This window comes from Maniola jurtina, chromosome 17, assembly GCF_905333055.1.
Source record: "Maniola jurtina chromosome 17, ilManJurt1.1, whole genome shotgun sequence".
NCBI classification, from domain to species: Eukaryota; Metazoa; Arthropoda; class Insecta; order Lepidoptera; family Nymphalidae; genus Maniola; species Maniola jurtina.
Window position 1 is genome coordinate 13,052,080 of NC_060045.1, and position 22,365 is coordinate 13,074,444.

General features: G+C 38.5%; 1 protein-coding gene and 1 long non-coding RNA gene across 2 annotated transcripts; both read right to left on the bottom strand.

Moving 5' to 3' along the window:
• Positions 1-10,014: 10,014 nt before the first annotated feature.
• Positions 10,015-12,340, bottom strand: LOC123873784 (cytochrome P450 6B5-like). The gene is made up of 3 exons (XM_045918814.1): positions 11,044-12,340; positions 10,554-10,807; positions 10,015-10,187 (listed from the first exon to the last, which is right to left on the bottom strand). Exons 1-3 carry the CDS (start codon positions 12,147-12,149, stop codon positions 10,015-10,017), a joined length of 1,533 nt encoding a protein of 510 aa, XP_045774770.1. The 5' UTR covers positions 12,150-12,340.
• Positions 12,341-12,777: 437 nt separating this feature from the next.
• LOC123873785 lies at positions 12,778-19,830 on the bottom strand. The gene is made up of 2 exons (XR_006797754.1): positions 19,786-19,830; positions 12,778-12,880 (listed from the first exon to the last, which is right to left on the bottom strand). It is a non-coding gene; the product is annotated as an uncharacterized LOC123873785 (long non-coding RNA).
• Positions 19,831-22,365: the final 2,535 nt, after the last annotated feature.

A 22,365-nucleotide genomic window follows, 5' to 3' on the forward strand; every position in this document is an offset into this window, starting at 1 on the left:
CTGCGTTTGGTTCTCACTTAAAATCATTATTATTATTCAAGTGAGAACCAAACTGCGTTTGGTTCTCACTTGAATAATAATAATGGTCACGGAACCCGTGATGGAAAGTCTGTAAACAAACCATTTCGATTTTCAAACAATAAATAAATAGGTATGGTACCTATTTCAAATAATAATTCCAACAAAGATCGTCGACCGCATAAAGCGATTGCTTATAGCATCAATGTAGTCTTGCATTTTACGAGGTTATTCCTGTCGGATGTCACGACCACACCACAGGACCACGCCGGCCACCGCCGGCCATTGTTGAGTAGAGCATGATTCATATCTATGTCAACAAGTTATTGAAGGCCCGTGGTAGGTACGACTACCTTTCTATCAATATGTATATTGTACGCGACAGGTCAAGATGGCAATCGGGATATGAGGTGAGGGGACGCCCCGCACACCCGTTCGCACCTGCGCTATCCCGCAATTGCTTGTATAGTATGGAATATTATTGTAAATTGAACAATTGAAAAGAGCAACCACCGAGTTTCTTGCTGGTTCTTCTCGGTAGGAACGGCATTCCGAACCAGTGCTAAATTATTATGTGACGATTCAAAAGCACTTGGAAAGTTTATTTTAATAAAAATCTAATCTATTCTATTCTTTTAAGACCACAGTGCTTACCACTGCGCCAGGGAAGTCACAAAAAATATTTGCTTAGTTTAAACACTTCGCTTAAGAAAGTTAAAGTTTCCTTAAACACGCAAAGTTCTCTTAACTTAAGGCATGCATAAGGCATGTCATAACAAGCGAAACTTTGCTAGATCATCATAACTTGCAGCGCGATTCCGAGTATCTACCCGTGTCCCGTACCTACACGAGGGAAGCTCCGACAACTTGCCGCTTGACGTGAAGACGGTTTTACTTAAGCGCCAGATGGGAGCTTTTATAAGGAGCTGCTTTATGATAAGCTGTTTTATAGGATTCCGTACTCGAAGGGTGCCTACGGGTGCCACTAAGGTTGAAGCTTAGACTTTAGACACTGTTAAAATGAGAAAGCGTTATACCGCTGGCATAAATCTGTCTCGTTTTAACTGAAACTTAAGTCTAAGAAAAATCAAAGTACGCTCTATAGATTTCAATCTAAGCCTCCGCTGTCTGGGCTGTGTCACATGAACTATAGTATAGTATAGTTGAAATCTTCAAATCCCGTTAGTACTCCTTGATTTTCCGGGCCACCCATCAGGTCCTTAACTTGGATGTAAAATTATCCGTTGCTCCGTTGCGACGTGATTGAAGGACAAACTAACAAACAAATACACTTTCACATTTATAATATGAGTAGTGATGGCCAAAATGGGGGTATGCTCAATCAGATGAGTAAATCCGTTGAAGAACTGTTACTTGTAGTGATAAGGTCGACATTTGTTTTTAAGTCTATCCTGTATTTTTATTCTTTGCGGCAAGCGCAGGCATTGGCAGACTGCCTATAATATGTGTACAGACTATGTTAAACGTGTAGTAAGGAGCCGCTGAATTCAGGCGGCACAAGACCGTGGTGTATGAAAGTCCCTACAAGGGACCTATGTCAAGCAGTAGACACCTATCAGTTGATGACGACGCGACGATAGCTTTCTTAGGATTCTAACCCAACACTCTTTGACCAATATCCTCACTCTTTAACCACTTAGCTATCGGACCACAACAACAATAAAATTAAGGTAGGTATTCATTTAGTCATAAATTGGTTTTCACGCATCGCGGCACTAAAGAATCTATTGTGCCACCAAAACATCATTAATCAGCCTCTAAACGACAACCACGGACCCTTTACGGCTGAATATAAATCGAGTGTGACCATAGAAACAAAATCTTGCATACCGTTGATATACTTACCCAAAACTACAAAGATACCTACCTCACTTGGAAGTAGATACTCAGGAAAACATCATAGGCTCACTAACTGAGCACAGGTCTTACCTCTTTATACACACACACTACACACACACACACACACACACACACACACAGCACACATCTCTTAGAATGTGAAGGATCTCTCTTAGGATGTGTTAGCCATAGTTTACCACGCTGCCTGGCCAAGTGCGGATTGACAAACTTCACACACCTTTGAGAACATTTTGGAGAACTCTCAGCCATACTTACAGCTTTCCTCACGATGCTTTTATTCAACGCTAAAGCAAGTCATATTTAATTGCTTGAAACCCCATTACGTGGCGTGTAGAGGTGCGTGCCCCAGAGCGACCGGAATTATACTACTCAGGAAAACATAATGTACCTACCGTGTCATTTTTTTAAACATACAAAAAAATAACCGCACTCTTCGTGCTTTAACCAAAAGAAACTAAAATTGTCTACAAAATATTAGAGCATTCGAGTTTTTACTACTTTGGATAATGTTTGTACAAGAAAATGGAAAACTTTTAGAAGTTTACTGCCCACTGCATTACGTATCTTAGTTTATTATATCGACGCTTGGCTATAAAGTCATGTTCGAATGGCGCCAAAAAACCATTATCATATAAATGAGCTTAAACGTGCTTTAACTTATATGATACGGGCACACGGTATAAAGTTGCATTCTGATAGAATTTTAAAATACCTAATTTTATACAGCGCTTCGCTTCCTCGTATCTCAAGAGCACTGCTCAAATTATACCCACCATTTCTGGTTCCCTGGTAATTATTTATTAAACAAGTGTAAATTAAAAATTTATAACACCCCCGACGATCCAAAGTATTTGAGTTTTCCAAAACATCATTTTCAAATAAATAATTATGTATTTAGGCAACGTCCATCTTGACAGCTTGACATTTGTCTATTGACATAATATTATGAACCTAACGGTTATCTAACCTTCTTTTTTACAAGAAAACTAGAAAAGAGCTGATAACTCTTAAACGGCTGAACCAATTTTTTTAGATTATAGCTAAGAACACTCTCGATCAAGCCACCTTTCAAACAAAAAAAAAACTAAATTAAAATCGGTTCATTCGTTTAGGCGCTACGATGCCACAGACAGATACACAGATACACAGATACACACGTCAAACTTATAACACCCCTCTTTTTGGGTCGGGGGTTAAAAAGTCCCCGATTCGATTACCGCCTCCGTTTATTTAGAAAACGAGAGAGCAAAGTTTCTTGACCTAGTCATAGGTTACTTCAGTGTTGAATTTTTTTGATCTTACAAAGTTAAAAGAAAATCATTTGCAAACCGTGGAATCAACTCCCTTCTGCGGTGTTCCCGTTAGATTAATTATATACAACATGGGGGTTATTCAAGGGGCAGACCAACAAATTCCTGAGAAGCCGGCAACCCATTGGTGGTTCCTCTGGTACCTACTGCAAAAGTTCATGGGCGATGGTACTCTTCGGTCCGATAATATGGACCGCGTATAATTGGCCTCTTTTCAGCAAGAAACTTCTTGTTTATCTTTAAGTCAGTTAAGAAAAAGTAGATTATTCATAAACTAGGGTATACATACTGACTATATTATGTTGAATGGTAGTGTTTATATCGCCTATCGCTTACTGAGTCGCTTATGAAGCGATGGAGAGCGCTCGTAAAGTGGGATGGCCCATTTGTATAATTCACTCCGCAGTCCGGCGCCAGGGACTCTATTACGTCTGTTTACTATTACTGAACTATACTTATAAATTATACACTGTCCACGGAGAGAAGTCACTATAGGGCTCTCTCTGTTACGTAATTCCATGCAAATGACAAAGACATAAAATCAGTTGGCGTGGACCATTTTGAGTGACCAATCCCAAATGAACTTATGTTTTCAAATTGAATTTAAGTAAATAAATTAATATTCTTCTATTTGGGACATTAACGCCAACACAGTACAAAACAGAGAGACATGTAGAAAAAGCCGGCTTCCTATGCATTTGAACCTTATTTCAACCGAGAAAACGAATTTCGGATATGTTTTTTGAAAACATGGGTTGTCTAAGTAGTACGAGAAAAACAGAGGTTTTTCTGTAATCCAATAAAAATAAACGTTAGTAGAATATTGGAACTAATTTAGTTCGGAGGGCGCGCGCCCTTAGGACTTGGCGAGTTAATCTATTTGGCCCGGGACTGCCACGCCGAGCCCTTCCGCTAAATGAGTCCACTTCATAACTTCCCGGGAATTAATTAAAACTTGTTCCAATGCCATTTCTAGGCCAAAATAGAGAGAGTTTACACAAATTTACGATGCCTTTTACTCGACTGCCCAAAAAAAAGAGTGTAATGTTTTCAGGATTCATGTAGGTACTTATGTAATTATGTATGTACCTATGTGAGTTTCTTGATTCTACTATAACCTTTAAATGCCTGCATAGATTTAGATGTATAGGGTAAGTATCACCCCGAATGAGACTGGCTATGGTTTTTTGAAAAAATTCAATATGGCCGAGCGGTAAGGTTTTTATTTTTCTCAATCATTCCTGTTTATTATCTATGTAGTCTAATTGTGCGTTAGAGTCACAAGGGACAGCAAGCTAAATTCACTGTAATCCGCCATTATAGATAAATCTGTAGATATATTATAAGTACCTACCTACGTGCAACGTCCAGCATGTGATATGCCACTACTAAACATGAGGGAAAAGCAAAGGGCTAAACTACTTTGTTGAGACAACCCTCCTATTCGGGAGGTCGAGGGTTTAATCCCGGGCCCACGCCTGTCTGTTTAAAGCAAATTCCAAACATAGCCCTCTCCATAACTCGCTGAGCAACTTTCACGTCCACGTTTCAGCACCATAGGTGAGGACGGGAAGGACCATAGGTAAGGACACTGGGGAATTGACGACGAGAAGAGTTGACTTAATTTCCCAAAAGCTGCACAACCTAGCTGAATAAACCAACATAGTAGACATGACAAATCTGAGACTTCTAGAGTTTAGACCAGCTGAACTAAAAATGCTAATTATTGCGTCAGATCATGTTTGTCGTCCTAAAGTACCATTTGTAGGTGGTACGTATTAAAGTGAATATAAAACCCCATGATGTACAGGTTGGCATTTTAAGAACATCCTTTTCTGAGTTTTAGGTCCTCGAAAACTGGTATTTTGAGCATAAATCCGTTATTTATTTTAAAGATACAAATTTGTAATGTAACAGGTCTTCGGTGACCAGTTCTTCAAACTTGTATATTTTAACGACTCACAAAAATAGAGAATGACGACATAAACATTTTTTTTATCTTGATATTTTGAATTCATATGTTTTTGTACCCATTCTGAGCTCTAAATGTTAAAATTTACTGCCTGAAAGTATATAATAATGTGTATATAAAAACAATAAGTTTTTTATAATAAAAAATAACAAAATTTTAGATAGATTTTTATTAAAACCCTTGAAATAAATTCAATTGAAGGAACGATTCAACGAAGTAGTTAAAATTTTTTTTGGAGACCCCCACTTTTCTGGATGTAAGATCCGTCAAGTCTTTTATCCGATTTCCAATTTGGTCTCTCTAATTTAATTTTTGGAAATGGAATAAATTAGTCCATTTTCAAACAGCTTTGTTTTGGCCCATTAAATTACTGCTAAATGTAAAGTTTTCACATTATTTTGCTTTGATACGCAAAACCGTTTAACATTCGCGAATTGACGTCAGAGCTCGTCGTTTAGCTTCCAATAAAGATTATTGGAAATGAAAAACAAAAACGTTTCCGTAATTAGTTCAACTATAAAAAAACCGGCTAAGTGCGATTCGGGCCTTCCTCTCTTGGGATTCCGTACATAATCACGAACAACATATTTTGCGTGTATGAAATATTTTATTTCCAAGCCAGACATCGCAACATTCGCAACAAACTGTGAAAGAAAATCCGAAAAAATGTTTGTTTGTCTTGGTCACAGCTTACAATCTACTTTATAAATCGTTGTATTCAGTCAGTATATGATAATGATATACTGAAATGTAACACTCCCAATCAGTTTAGTTTTTTAGATAGACCCCGTCACAAAAATGGTCTAAAACTGACAACTTTAACACTCTCCCTCTATTTCTTTTTTTTATTTTAGATAAAAAAAAGTATAAAAAGAATTAAAGACAATGATACACCTACCTACCTACGTTATCCGTGTAAAAGTGCACAAATCATTTTTGGCAAATAATTTTTCATTTATGGGATTGAGTATTTGCTTTTATAATGGTCGCGAAAGAACTGTTAGATTTATTATTACAAAATTAAAAAAAAAAAAAATATATTTTTATTCAATTAAACTTTTACAAGTACTACAAAAGCATCTACATCATTATCATACACAATTTTGTAACATGTAACACAATATTGTGTATGAATACACTTACAAAGTCGAGGCTATTATACAATTATTAATGAATTGTTTAGTGACATAGTTACATGGAAGAAACCGGCTGAGCTTGCCCACAAGATGGTGTAGTGAATTGTTACATTGATAATGTTACAATGAAATTTTTACTTTATTTGAAAAGAGCAACTGCTGAGTTTCTTGCTGGTTCTTCTCAGTACAATCTGCATTCCGAACCGGTGGTAGAGCCACAGACGTCGCCAAATATTTTTCTTATAATTTTTTTTCGATAATGGAACCCTAAAAGATAGAGCCTTGAAAAGCACCAGCACCGCCTACGGCCCTAATAGCATCAAATAAATTGGAAATCAACATGTTTTCCAATTTTTTTCCTCGAAAAACATGTGTCATTTGTACACCTTTTTATTTGTTACGCGATCCTGGTACTTCACCTGCTAGATTAAACTTGATTTTGGATTGCGTAATTTTTTTATTGACTAAATTGGTACATATAAATAGGTATAATAATTAATAGGCGTTTGTTTAGTATTATTAATTATTTACTACACAATTGCTGAAAAATGAGCATTATCAGGAGGAGTCGGAGTGAAACGTACGTTGAGTGTGTTCTGGAAGATTTGTATGGAGTTATCTGTCGGTGTATTGCTTTTTTTTTTTTTTTAAATTATATAGACTAGCGCTTGGCTGCAATCAGACCTGCTTGCTTTTCCTGTTTCTTTAGAAGAGGGCGGGCGGTGCATATCGCATGCTACGTTGTACCACACAGATTTGTCTGTTTTAGCGGACTATAGAAAATTAAGTTTGTTGTTCTTTGTATATCATGGACTTCCGCAAAGTAACGCCTGCTATACAACTTTTGGTGCTTTTTCGCTATTTTAGCCTAGTAATAAAAGATATATTGTAAAAATATAAAATGCATTAAAAGTCACCTGTTCTGTGTCACACAGGCGAGCAGTAAAAGTCGTGTATCGTTTTCACGTCGTATTTTTGAGTTTTACAACCTTTTGCCCAATAAAACTGTCCTAAGGGCCGGGCAATGTGTCTGGGTATTTCGGTTCCGACATGATACCGAAACGCGTTAACCATGTGAGAAACGGCTTGTTAAGAATAGTTTAAGATGAATCTTGTTACAGCTACGGCTTCCGAACCTTTAGTCAAATGCACAAAGGGTGGTTACAAAAGGATTTGGTTTTCTTTAATTAATTTTAATTGAAAAGAAATTGAATGATCAATCTAATATATTAATCTGTTGATAAGTTACAGGTCTGGTGGGTGGCTACGGCCGTGGCTAGTTACCACCCTACTGGCAAAGCCGTGCCGCCCAAAGATTTAGTGTTCCGGTACGATGCAGTGTAGAAACGATAAAAAGGGATAAAAAAACTGCTATCGATACCTCTTCCATATTATTAGTTCGTTACCATCTTAGACTGCATCATCACTTACCACCAAATGAAATTGCAGATAAGGGCTAATTTGCAATGGAATAAAAGAGTAACATTGTTATTTGTCAAAAAAGACGATACAATTTTTGAGAAATAACAACGTCGCTTAGTAACGTAACTACAGATTACAGATAGGTCTGATAACAGATTTATTCATTTCAGCCGTTATCAGTAGAGATACGAGTATCTAAACAACCCAAACCTTCATGGTATGACAACTTCTTTAGCTTATAAGTAGGGTTTGATTTTTGTCTTAGGTTGTAGCGGCAAAAGAAATAACTTATTATAATATTGATGGAAATAACACGGAAAATTGAAACTTTCAAGCTATTATTACATCTTGAAATATAGCCCGCTGTCAGACAGACGGACAGACGGATAGACAGTGAAGGCTTATAGGGTTCCGTCGACACCCTTCGGTTACAGAACCCTAAAAAGAAAAGCTTATAGGTAAAATATGAAAATAATTTATTAATTTATATGATAATAATAATCAACAATAATGTATGTGACATAAACAAACGTGAAATGATTGGCAGTCAGGCGCGCGTCGGCCTTACGGCTGCGTCGCGCATACATTACCAATCATAATTTGTGTTAATCCGACAATATTAATCTGTTTATATTCGGTACACGGCTCGCGGTGTCGTAAAATAGACTCGGATTGTCTAGGAGTGGCGACAGAATGTCACAGTCTTTGAAACATGATGAAAATCAGTATAGTAGGTGTAACAATAAATTGCATATTGACCCGAGACATGTAACTCGATTCCGTAAAACCTGCATCAATCATTATTACAATCGCAATCGTTGTTATTGGCTAAAATACTATTCTTGTTGCAACAATGCGTTGTAGCCAATAATGAACGAGCGCCAACCAATCAGAGGTGATTGCGATCGTGACATTGTAACTGTCATTCTACCGCAATCAAGTCAATGGTCGCTATGGGCCTCATCAGAAAACTCAGAGTAACTACGCGGGCGATGGTGAGAGCTATGTTTGGAATCTCTCTAAATCAGAGTAACCTAGCACGGGCTGTGAAGCTGAAGTAACAATGGGCAGGGGTCATAGTTCAAAAAACCAATAGACCTTGGGGTCCCAAGGTACTGGAACGGCGACCGCGCATCGGATAGCGTAGCGTACCGAGGTGGCTTGCGTCCCTGTAATTGACATAGGCAACTTTTTATCCCGGAAAATCAAACAGTTCCCACGGGATCTTTAGAAACCTAAGCCCACGCGAACGATTTCGCGTGCATCCTTATTCAGCTCCTGGACTACACTAGCGTTATTCAAGAGCCGTCGTGGCGCAGAGCTGACAATGCGGCATCAATATTCACCGCTGCAGCATGGAAAGCGAACATTGTGCTGTATTTAGCCATACTCTATGAATTTAGCCGCTTGCAGCAATATGGACTTATGACATGACATTATGAATAGTTTAGATTTTTTTAAATCTCATGCGCCTTTTTTTAAGGTCCCGTACCTAAGGGTGCTAATGTGCCTATTATTAAACCTCCACTGTCCATTCGTTCGTCCGTCTCTTCGTCTCGTAAACCGTAACCTATTACGGTTTACATGACTAAAGAGAGTTGAAATTTCAACAGAATAACGTGAATTTTTATCGCCATTATAACAAAAAATAAGATTTTTTTTTAAATGGCCTCCACGACAAAATGAAAAGTGTTATTTCTCGTACGGTGTTACGGAACCCTTCGTGTGGCATAGGCATGCGCAGTAATCGAATCGGCTGAAAAACAGCGCTGAAGTGGTACAAGACCTAACCGTCAGTCATCACGCAAAACCTTTAAATCCCGACTACTATCCGAGAACTGCCGATAGATATTGCTAGATTATAGTAACATTGTTTCTGTCGCTTGGTGTATTTTAACATTGTACTATATTTACATTTGAATTCAGAATTTTCTCCTCCTTCATTTGATATCTAACTCGATACGATAGCAAAAAATATATTCGGAAACCGCTATTTTTTGAGAGTAACACTATTAATGCCATATTGATTTTTCACTTCCGACTTCTGTTCGTATAAATTGTAGCTTATGTCACTCGAACCATCATAACGAAGCGATTGACACCTCATTCATCAAAATCGGCTCAGTAGTCTAGCTTGTAAGTTGGAATACACATATAACATACATGATTTTGGCAGTCTATGTATGTTAAGTAGATACATAGACTGCCAAAATCATAACCTTTTGGCTCTGCCGTCGTCGGGTAAAAAAAGAGTCATTCATTTTATTTTAATATTTTATTTCTGTCTCCGTTTCAGCGCTAGAGGCAATCCGCCGATGATATTTTGAACGAGGATAGATTTGGGATCGATGCGTGGTTTCCGGACGGAGCTGCGGGAGGGCGCCACTGTGAACTTGCTCAAAATGGTTGCCACACCTGCCATCGACTGCATGATGCCCATGCGCTCGCCTGAAAATAAATAATGTAAAAAAATTAAAGAAAATATAGCCATTTTAGATTTTACTTAGGTACCTATTACTATTATTGTATCACACTATCACACTAATTCACACTAATATTATAAACGCGAAAGTTTGAGTGTATGTATGTGTACATGTGTGTGTGTGTGTTTGTGTTTATGTATGTTTGTTACTCCTTCACGCAAAAACTACTGGATGGATTGGGTTGGGAATGGAGATAGATTATATACTGGATTAGCACATAGGCTACTTTTTATCCCGGGAAGTCAAAGAGTTCCCACGATTTTTAAAAAACCTACATCCACGCGAACGAAATCATGGGCATCATCTAGTGAGTAATAATCTCATTTCTTACCTATACAAGATCTCGGTCCCACTCCAAAAGGCATAAAAGTGCATTTCTTAATGTTGGCAACATTATCAGGATGAAATCTCTCAGGTCTGAACTCTTCAGGATCCTCAAAGTATTTCTCGTCGAGACTGAGGCATTCTGTGGATACTATGATGATTGTACCTTCGTCTAGTGTCACTTGGGAGTCTGGTATGGTATATTTACATACGGTTCTTCTGATAAGAAACCCTGGAGATGGTAGACAACGTATGCTTTCTCTGAAAAATAAGTTGAGTCGATTAAATAATGGAACCCTAATTATTCAAGCATCAACTCCCTGCTCAAACTGCCAAAGCCAGATTTATAATGGAAGCGTCAATAAAAAAATCTGAATGGTAACACAATATGATGAACTTGAAAGGAAGGAAAGACGATTTATTAAAGGAAAAAATTAAAGAAATGTTGAGAAACAAGACAAACCTGATTAAAAAAAATAAAAACAGTATATATTTACTTGAAAGCCATTTCCAAGTATTTCATATCCCTGACGGCATCGAAGCAAAGTTTGCCATCATACTTCGCCAGAACCTCATCTACTTCCTTCTGGCATCGTTCCTGAACCTCAGGATGATATGCTAAGATATGGAGAAGAAAACTGCTGGCTGATGAAGAAGTTTCGTGACCGGCAGCGAAGAATGCAAAGACCTGCGCCGCAAGCAATTCATCATCTAATTCCAGTTCAACAGTCGCTGGAGACCCATCAGGATTCTGTCGCTCGATAGATTCCCCAACTATTTTGCCCTTTTGCCTGAGTTCCAAAAGAATATCCATAAAATCATTTCTTCCTGAAGGTTTGTAGTCCCTCTGCGCCATGATTTGTCTGACGATTGAAATTGTTTTGTTCTCAACTTCAGACGGGAAGTATCGGGCATGTTTGAAGGGTCCCGGAAAAGCCCTCTTCATCACATTGAAGAATAGATCCCGATATGTCAAATTGAAGATACGTTTGCCAAGCTTACGGAAATCTGAGTGTTCTTCGTTCAAAGCATTCGAATCGATACCGAAACCACATGCTCCAATAAAATCTGTCGTGTACCTCGCCATAAGCTCCCGTACGTCGATTTCATCTTTTAGTGACGCTTCGTCAGCTAGCTTTGCTAATTTCTCCGTCCTTTCAACAATAAGTGGAAACATGGCTTTTAGTTTAGCGCTCGAAAACGCTGGTGTTAATTTCTGCCTCATCAGTTTCCATACATCACCCTCTATAGTGAATAAATTCCTCATTAAAGGCTCCGTGAACTCCGTAAGGGGAATAGCCCCTCTGTGATGTATATAACGGAAATCTGTTAGCAATACCTGCTTTATTAGCTCTAGGTCTCTCACAAGGACAGCCGGGGTGTTCCCTTCGAAGAATCCAACGAATCTTTCTTCTGGAAACGCTCGGTGAAGATTGGCAAAACGTTCAGAAACACTCACTCTATCAATATGCTGTCTTAGCCATCCCCCAAAAAAAACTACCGGTTCTTCATATTTGATTCCTCTCTTTCTCCAGTAGTCGAAGTTCCTCGTGCCGTATAAATACAACGCTATTGAAACTAATGCAATGAAAAGGAGGATCATTTTGTTTTGATAATGCACTTATGAAGCTAATGCACGTGCGTTCATGAAATCAATTGCAAAACTAAAGGATTTACTTATCTTTAGATTCGATTCAATTACGTTTTTTAGATTACCTTAGAAGTGCGCTGCTTATTAATGCGATTGTAATAAAACCAGAGTCGGGACAACGATACGATACGACATATGAACACTAGCTGCAGACATAAGGATTTTATCAGACATACTATATGATATATCGGATCGGGTAATGTTAAAACAGGCAAGTTAAGATATCAATCAATAATTAATTATTTATTGATTGATAAAATTTGATATAGGTATGGATTTTATATGACGAAATGAAAATTAGTTACTTTAACAGCATTTCGTTATTAGTCGTTATTATTGATATTGGGCCTAGAGATCTTAATGATATAATTAATTGGGCAATCTTATCTTATCGTCAATTGGCAAATGATTAGTAATCAAAGCTATAAATAAATTGAAAGTACTGTCGCACATTACAATGTTGATAATAATTAGAAATCAGGTTATAACCAAAGTGATACCAACATAGCTCTGTAGCTCGATTCCTGCATCAATCATTATCATAATCGCAATTGTAGTTATTGGTTGAATTTATGGTATCCTTGTTGCAACAAAGCGTTATAGCCAATAGTGAGCGACCGTCAACCAATCAGAGGTGATTGCGATCGTGACATTGTAGCTGTCATTCTATCGCAATCGAGCTGCTGGTTATAGCTGGTTTATGCACACAGATTTAACCAGAACAAGAATCATGCCCCCGTCATAGAATCGATTGGAGAACTCCAAGCGTAGCTCTCTCCATCGTCCGCTGAGTGACTCTGAGCTTTCTTATGAGGCCTATGGCTCGGATTCATATTCTATATGCCATCACTGGCTTGGTCTTCAAGCACTGAGGAATTATCAATACAGCAATCAGGCTGATGATCTTCGTACGTCGCTAGTTCAGTTTTGAGGATCGTGGCTCCCCTTTGATGCGATCTTTGCTACGATGTTCTTCCATTGCTCTCTATTTCTTGCCACGTGGATTGCATCCCAGATACCCTATCGACTGCTTCTTTCTTTTATTTGCTCTGACCAACATCACGGCCTACCTCCGCGGGGTCTCTTTCTTGTGATCGTACCTGTGACCATGAGTTGATATGATAGATGGATATATTGTGATGAACTTTTGAAACTGTTAGAAAAATTAGACGTGATTATAACTGTTTTATATTTGCAAATTTATTTATACCTAGACTAGAAAAATATTCTAAGCTTGTCCTCTATACTATAGTATAGTGTAGTATAGAATTTAGAAACCGGTTAGGTATACTTAGGTATAGTATATACGGTATACCTACCGTATTAGCAGTCCTCGATGTAAACAAAGCAGTTAGCATACGTAATGGCTTCTTATTGTTATTTTTGTTCGGACCGGTTTTCTATAGGTACCTACTTAAGGATATTTTACACAGAACGGCTACAGGTAGATATTTAAAAAAAAATACCTAAGTAAACGAGCAGGCTAGTCATCTGATGTTAAGTTACATTTGCAGCACCAGAGGAGACGCTAATATGTTGCCAACTTTTCAGGATTTTGTGGACCCTTGAATAACCCTATTGAAATCCAGTGCAAACATAGCTGAACGAAGTTGGTTCTACGATTTGCTTTGTGTCTGGAATAAAAACCTGGCACTCAGGTGGTGAGAGCAAAATTGCTTTCGGTAGCGTGCGGTGCGGCTGTAGAAAATGGAGGGTGGAATAAGGTCAAACAACTTAAAGCTGAAGGAAGACATCGTGAGGAAATCTGCATGCCTGAGAGTTCCCCATAACGTTCTCAAAAGTGTGTAAAGTCTTCCAATATACAATTGACCAACGAGTGGACTATGACCAAAATCTTTCTCATTCTGACAGGTGACCCGTGAACCAGTGATGGGTAGAAGATATGTAGATATGCAGGCAGGTAGGGATAGGCAGGATGGGTAGATATTTAATGTAGGTATGTCTTTATAGACTAGCGGTTGGCTGCAATCAGACCTGCTGGCAATTGACAATGCATCAGAAGATGGAAAGCGCTTGCCTAGAAGATAATTTTTCTCTCTTAACTTGAAGGTATCCATATTAAAATTGGAGCGGAAAACTGACGCTGGAAAGGCATTCCATATCCTAGCGGTTCCAAATAGAAACGAGGAGGCAAATCACTTCGTACGTGTCAGTGGAATTTCGAATACGTTTTGATACTAACAGAAATCGTCGAGTAACCAGTTACAGTTTTTTTTTAATTCGTGTCATGTCGTGTCGCGTCGTGTCGCCATGTCGCGTCAGCAGCGACCGTCTAGCGACTTTCCGAACCACTTCCAGTTAGGTAAGTATATTTTATTTTGGTGTTCCAAATTAACAGAGCTTCTTACACCAAAGCGTAACGTTTTATTTTAACTAGATACCATGACTTTATCTATGTATGTATGCATGTATGTATGTATGTTTGTATTCAGATTCTGTGTGTTCCACCGTAGCGCCTATACCGTACTGTAGCGTACTGGACCGATATTGATGAATGAGGTGTCAAATGTCAATTGATTCGTCATAAAGTCCGGGTGACATACTAAGCTACATTTTATACGAAAAAAATTGATCTAACAGATGTTACATCAAAAAAAGTGGAGGAGCCCCAAAAATTTTTTTTTGCTATTGTATCGAGTGGGATGTCAAATGAAAGAGGAGAAAATTTTGACTTCATAAATATAAATGTTCTACTACATTAAAATATACCAAGTGACAGAAAAACTATTTTACTATAATATTTCAGCGTTTATTAAGACTATAATAATTGCAGTCGGGTTTTAGTTTTCAACTTTATCTTGTATTGTATTATAATAGTAGATAGAGTCTATGGTTCTATTCGTATGGTGAAGGGGCTGGAGAGTTAGAAAACAAAAACCAAGGTAGGTACTTACCTATTTTTTCTTTATTAAAATCGCGTTTTCAGTTTTATTCTATTTTAGTAGTAGTTAATAGTAAAACTTGAAAGTGAAATATATCTTTTGGATCGTAAACGTCTCGTAAAAGTTGGTAGTTTTAAACTCGATCTATAAATGTCGCTCAGGGCGAATGCCTTTCCACGGGATGGTACTGGCTCTTTTTGGGCCAAAAAAATAAAAATATTAAAAGCATTTGAACTTTGTCGAAAACTTTATGTAAGCGATGCAGTCATGTTGCAGCTTTATTGCCAAGCTTTTATGTGATCATTGGGATAATTTTTTTAGGGTTCCGTACCCGGACGCTGCCACCGTTCTGCTGAACCAAAGCTGTTCGACTTTGGTATTCTGAACCACAGGACATATCGATGACAAGTACAAACACTTTTAGTCAATGAAAAGGCATTTTTTCTATAAATAAATAAATATTCTTTTATTTTTTAGAAACAGATATACAACATATTCAGTTTTATTCAGCCTAAATCCCACATGGTATCATTGTTATCAAAGCCCGGCCTTGAGTGAACGAAAAACAAGATAAAAATATAACGACACCCATTCAGTTGGATTTGTTTGAACTAAATACTCTGAGAGGTAGTGCATGATTTATACTCAAACTGCATTAAATGATTTGCATTTAATTCAAACACAGATTCGAGGATTCCAAATGCAGGGGTCTGAGAAGAAGCCACAACAAACTCAGTCTCAACTCTCAATGTTTTTATATCAGGCCAATTTTCCGTGTGGGCTGTTTAAAGGCTGATTTACGCCAAATCAACAACATGCTAAAATGATGTTACAAGTCGAAACGTCGGTACGCGGTCTTCACTCCAGAACACGTCTGACCCATCAGCCGTCGGTTCTGCGACAGACATGACTTATCCATTGTCACTTCAGCTGGATGATCCTTTGAGCTATGCCAGTCGCTTTTGTTCCTCTGCGAATTTGGCTGTTTATGTACCTATGTTATAATTGTTTACACATATACGTTTTGGACTTGTATAGCAACACTGTATAAATAATTCAGTAGCTCCCTGTCTAAAATAATTGTATATTACCATTTATATATCTAAATTGTGTACATTTAAACCATCTAATAAAACGTGCACGGAATTATAGTCCCTGTTCTGTTTTAACTGAATGTTATATTTGCTTGTATGTTTATTGTAATGGTTGGACCACACTGATGTAAACAAGGCACATTGTATGGAATCACAAGGCCGTTTAATTAGCATACTGAGTACAATTAGCTAGTGTGGGTGCAGCACGCAACGCCAACTGGTTAATATGGTTATAATTAAAATATTGTTCAAATTAATTATGTGTTTATGCTTCGAGATAATTACGTATACTTACCTACTGAAGTACAATGATAGATTGAGTAACATATCACAATTAATTAACTTCAGTTGCTTAATAATATATAATTATATATCTAATTATAACCAGTCAGTCTATTGGTTAAGAGTGAGATTTCCTTTTCAGGTGGTCGGTGTTTCGATCCTCGTGGATGTTTTTAAAAAATCCCGTGGGAACTCTTCGATTTTCTGGGATAAAAGTTTCCTATGTCAATTTCCAGGATACAAGCTACCTCTGAACCAAACATTATAATTCAGTTAAACGGATGGACATTAAAGAATCCCGTGGGAACTCTTTGATTTTCTGGGATAAAAAGTAGCCTGTCCGTCCCCGGGATGTAAGCTAACTCTGTACTACCAAATTTCATCAAAATAGGGCTTTACCTGTACATTCTAAAACAGTTTTTTGTTTGTTTTTATGCATAAGATAGATAGAAAGACTTGCTGATGCCCGCGACTTCGTTCCCGTGGATATAGGTTTTTAAAAAAATCCGTGGGAACTCATTAATTTTCCGGGATAAAAGTAGCCTATGTGTTAATCCAGGGTATAGGTAATCCATTCCTTACAGCCAAATCCGTTCAGTAGTTTTTTCGTGAAAGAATAACAAACAAACACACATACACACAAACTTTTGACTCTATAATATTAGTGTCATGTGATAGTTTTTGATTTATCGTGCAAAATGTAGAAAAAAGTACCCGAGTATGGAATGGACTCGCTCTTGGCCGGTTTTTTTTTTGTTTTGTGTGCAATGAAGTTTTCTATCTATCTACGTTGGCAACCCGTGCGAAATCAGGACGGGTAACCTAATATAATTTTGTTTTAAATCATACATCTAGTACTTATAGTAAAGAATAGGGCATGTACACAGGTCAGTACTCCCATTACCTATACCGTGTTGTAACCTTTCTTACCGAAAAACAGCCCGCCATACAAACTAGCGAGCGGCTATTTCGACACCACTCACACAAGAAACCTCTGTATGGACACACAGTGTGTGAGTTTACAGTGTATGCACACTAGAATCTAGTATGTATTAACTATTAACTAGATGATGCCCGCGGCTTCGCCCACATGGATAGGTTTTCGAAAAATCTCACTCTTAAAATCCTTGATTTTCCAGGATCAAGAACAGTCCATGTCCGGAATGCAACTTACAAGCTATCTCTGTATAGATTTTGCCACATTCGGGCGTGAAAAGGTAACAGACAAACACTTTCACATTAATTTTATTAGAGAGGTTGGTATATTACTAAATAATAGATACCCGTGACTTCACTCGCGTAGATAAATTATTATGTTTCTTAAAAATTTCGTGGCACCTTTTTGATTTTCCGGGACAAAAAGTAGCCTATGACGTATCCAGGATGCAAGCTATTTCTGTACCAAATGGATGATGTCCGCTACTTTATACATGTGTTTCCGAAACCGTGGGTAATTGAGAGGTACCTATAGTTTATGGATTCCTATCCTATTATGATCAACCCATTTCCATCCCACTACTGAGTACTGAGTATACTCTCAGAATGAGAAGGGCTTAGGCCATAGTCTGCCACGCTGGCCCAATGCGGATTGGCAGACTTCACACACCTTTGAGAACATGGAGAACTCTCAGCAGGTTTCCTCACGATGTTTTCCTTCACCGTTAAAGCAAGTGATATTTAATTGCTTAAAACGCACATAGCTGAAAAGTTAGTGGTGCGTGCCCGGGATCGAACCCCCGACCTCCGATTAGGAGGCAGACGTTCTAACCACTAGGCTATCACAGCTTTTTTCACACAGGAGAAAGACCCGGCGCGGGTGTTACACCGCCAACTTTCAAAGTCCAGGCTGCTAGTAAAAACCAAATAAGGTGTTTCCCAGGACTCGAATCCAGGACTTCCTGATCCACAGTCGTATAAATTAACCATAGGACCTAGAAAGTAAGCGAAATATCAGTTTTTGAACGTGTACATTAGCTTTATGCACACACATGCAATACGGTGCTAGTTGGAAATGTGTGCGTGTTGCACCTCTCAGCTGGGGTGTGTGTGTGTGTGCTGTAGCCTCGACTGCGCGGTCGATGACTTGGCCACAGATTATGTGAGGAGATACGCTTGTGTTTTGAGCGGGTTTCTACCTAATATAAGTTTTGATGATGAGGCAAAAATATTAAATACTAGCTTATGCCCGCGACTTCGTCCGCGTGGACTACACGTATTTCAAGCCCCTGTTTTACCTCTTTTGGAATTGAGTTTTCAAAAATCTTTTCTTAGCGGATGTCTACGTTATAATAGGTATCTGCATGTCAAATTTCAGCTCGATCAGGTTAGTAGTCTGAGCTGTGCGTTGATAGATCAGTCAGTCATTCATGTCAGCTTTTCCTTTATATATGCTGACTAGACGATGCCCGCAACTTTAGAGAAATGTAATAGATATGAGAAAAACAAAAATCACTACCCATCCTTACCCCATATTTCAAACTATGCGAAAGTGTGTTTATTTCTGGGATTGCTAATTTTTTGGTTTGTTGGTTTGTCCTTCAATCTCGTCGCAATGGAGCAACGGATCGACATGATTTTTAAAGCCCTGGAGAGTGACATAGAATATATTAATTTATACCGGAAAGACAAAGAGCCCCACGAGATTTTTCAAAACCTAAATCCACGCGAATAAAATCGCGGGTATCAGTTAGCAAGCACATAAAATATAAAAAACACTTAACATAATTTTGAAAATTTTTATCATAAGAGTGCTTCTGAGATTTTTTAAATCAGGGACTCAACCAACCATTTCCTTACGAACTCAAACTAATAGGTAAAAAATAAAATGTAGGTTACCCTTGTCTCATCTGCGCTCATAATCTTTGTACCCTAGCAACAGTGTAGTTCGGTAGTCGAGCGGAGCGGTTGCGCAAGCGGGTTCGATTCCAGTCAAGGCTCGATCAAACACACAGGCTCGCTGTGTTCACACTACACGACCACGACACGATATACTGTTGTTTTATAATAGGTTTAATTTTATATACGATTTCCTTTACTTAGTGGCAGTTTGTTTTATGTCGAGACCACATCGTGCTGTAGTGACACATTAGTCGATGATTCCTTATGATGGAGAGTTATCTCTCCATGTCTTTAAATATATCTATGTAAAAAATCACGTCGATCTATTTCTTCGTTGAGGCGTGATAGACGGACAAACCATTTTTATTTCACTAAATAGGCATAGTGATTAGTGTTGCGATCTTATTTTCTACTAGTTTTCTATGTAAGTTACCGCAATAAATTCTATGAAGCTGTCAAAATTAATATGACACTGCTGATCGATTGTGGCAAACCTGGATCAATCATTATTACTATTGCAATTCTTGTAATTGGCTGAATTTATGGTATTCTTGTTGCAGCAATGCATTGTAGCCAATAGGCAATGAGTGAGCGTCAACCAATCAGTGGTGATTGCGATTGAATGCGATGCATTGTAGCTATTTTATTCTATCGCAATTGGGCCGCTGGACATCAATCATTAGTTGGAGCGTGCTTACTTTTACAAGGTGCCTAGTTTGTGGTATTAAAAATAATCTCTGGTAAAGTTCTGACTAGTATGGAGATAGAGAAGGTCGTGTTGAAGCCGTATCGTAGTCGTGTGTCGTAAACGAGCTATTGTTGTTTACGAGGCTAAACCAGATAGTATTAGAGATAACCTCACAGTGAATTATTATAGTATATTGTATTTAAAATGTTATATATCGTAACGGTGCTTTGGCATAGGGTTTCAAAAGAATTACTGAGGAGATCTGTTTCAATTGAGTTAGAACTGTAGGTGCTTTTCTATTTTTAACCCCCGACCCAAAAAGAGGGGTGTTATAAGTTTGACGTGTGTATCTGTGTATCTGCGTATCTGTCTGTGGCATTGTAGCTCCTAAACTAATGAACCGATTTTAATTTAGTTTTTTTTGTTTGAAAGGTGGGCTTGATCGAGAGTGTTCTTAGCTATAATCCAAGAAAATCGGTTCAGCCGTTTGAAAGTTATCAGCTCTTTTCTAGTTACTGTAACCTTCACTTGTCGGGGGTGTTATAAATTTTTAATTTACACTTGTATAATATCAAACCATCCAGCCCACTACTAGGAATAGCTCTCCTCTTAAAATGGGGAGGATTTAGGCTATTGTCCACCACGCTAGGCAAATGTAGAATTCACACACCTTTGAGAATATCATAATATACGTATAGGTTTCCTCACGACGGTTTACCCAGTGATATTTAATTGCTTAGAAATCAAATAACTCTGAAAAATTAGAGATGCGTGCCCGGAATCGAACCCTGACTCTCTGAATATGAGACCGAAGACTTTTATCATCATCATCATCAAAGCACTACAGCTCTGGGTGGGCCTTGGCTTGGTCAAGCAAACTCCGCCATGGGGCTGGTCAGACGCAGCTTCCTTCCAGCTCCGATCCTCCAGAACCCTAATGTTCTTCTCCACTCTATCAACCCACCGATCTCTAGGTCTTCTCTAGGCCCTCAAATCTTTGATAAGAGCAACCGCCGAGTTTCTTGCTGGTTCTTCTCGGTAGGAAAGGCATTCCGAACCAGTGGTAGATGCTTTTGACGATTCAAAACAATTTGTAAAGTCTAATAATTGAATAAAAATATTTTGAATTTTGAATTTCTGGTTTGCTGTTCAGTCAATTTTTCGAGACTCGTGTGTCGTCCATGCATTGCACATGTCCTGCCCATCGCATCCTTGACAGTTTAATGGTTTTGACAACATAAGTTCTTTAAAAAATTCGTACAGTTCGTGATTGTAGCGAATGCGCCAAAAACCGTTATCCTGAATAGCACCAACATTTATTTAGGTATCATAATAAAATTATGTATATTGTATAGATTTGTAAGCCCGGCAAAGAAGGCCCCAGGTTTAATACCCAGGTCATGCTTATCAGCTATCGCCTATTGATATATGCAGCTCGCGTCACGTGCGGTGTGGAGGGTATTATTAGCATACTGCACGCTCCGCATTGATAATGGAGTGCACTGCACTGCACGCAACATCTGTGGACCTACTGTGTGTACCCTCCTAAGGGATGATTAATTGCGGAATCTCCTTGAGGTCTTTTGACTTTAATGCTCAAGTATTAGATGCGCCTGGATAACCTAATCCGTAGGTATAGCTGGTAATGTGTGGCACAGTTCTCAAAAATAAAAGTTTTTTTCTTCTCTTTCTTTTCTTTTCTAATTATGCTAGACCCTGCCGGGCCTTAGGTGTGCCACGTCCGAGATACATAGATCGGAAAATATATAAGGTCACATCAGACCGTGCCATATCCGAGTCTTCCGAGCCTCCTCCGTGTTACGTTTCTTCATACAAAATTGCAATCCATGGATCGTCTGCGCGTTGGACGTGCCTTGCCTTGAACGCGGCACGGCTCGTTCCCGGCATGGTCTAGCATAAATCATCCTTTAAACGATGATAACCTAGTGGTTAAACTTATGCCTCATATTTAGGACGGGGTTAGATGAAGGTTGCGAAGCTGAAACGGCAATAGGCAGGGCACGTAGTTGGAGGGGAAAGGGGAATATTAGTCATCATGATAAACTTTTGCTAAGTATATTCTTGCGTTACCAGCGACTATGTTCGAAACTGTTCTCATTCAGATACGAGACGTGTGCTCAGTAGTGTGCCGGCGCGCGATGGGTTGATATGGTGAATGTTTACGTTATTTTGAGTTGTTTCAGTATCAACGCGTAGGCACATTGAAGTTGGTGGTAGTTAACTCGAAAACAAATAAAATATCGAATCAAAAGTTTCTCCATCAAGCCAACATCCCGCGGCCGGCGCTAACACTAATATTATTCATAGTTTACTAAATTTCGACACGCACTGCCTCCATTTGT

Coding starts and splice junctions, on each gene's coding strand:
- LOC123873784 (XM_045918814.1), bottom strand. CDS start 12,149: ATGATCCTCCTTTTCATTGCATTAGTTTCAATAGCGTTGTATTTATAC. Junction 10,808..11,043: donor TACTTGGAAATGGCTTTCAA/GTAAATATATAC, acceptor CTTATTTTTCAG/AGAAAGCATACGTTGTCTAC. Junction 10,188..10,553: donor GGGACCGAGATCTTGTATAG/GTAAGAAATGAG, acceptor ATTTATTTTCAG/GCGAGCGCATGGGCATCATG.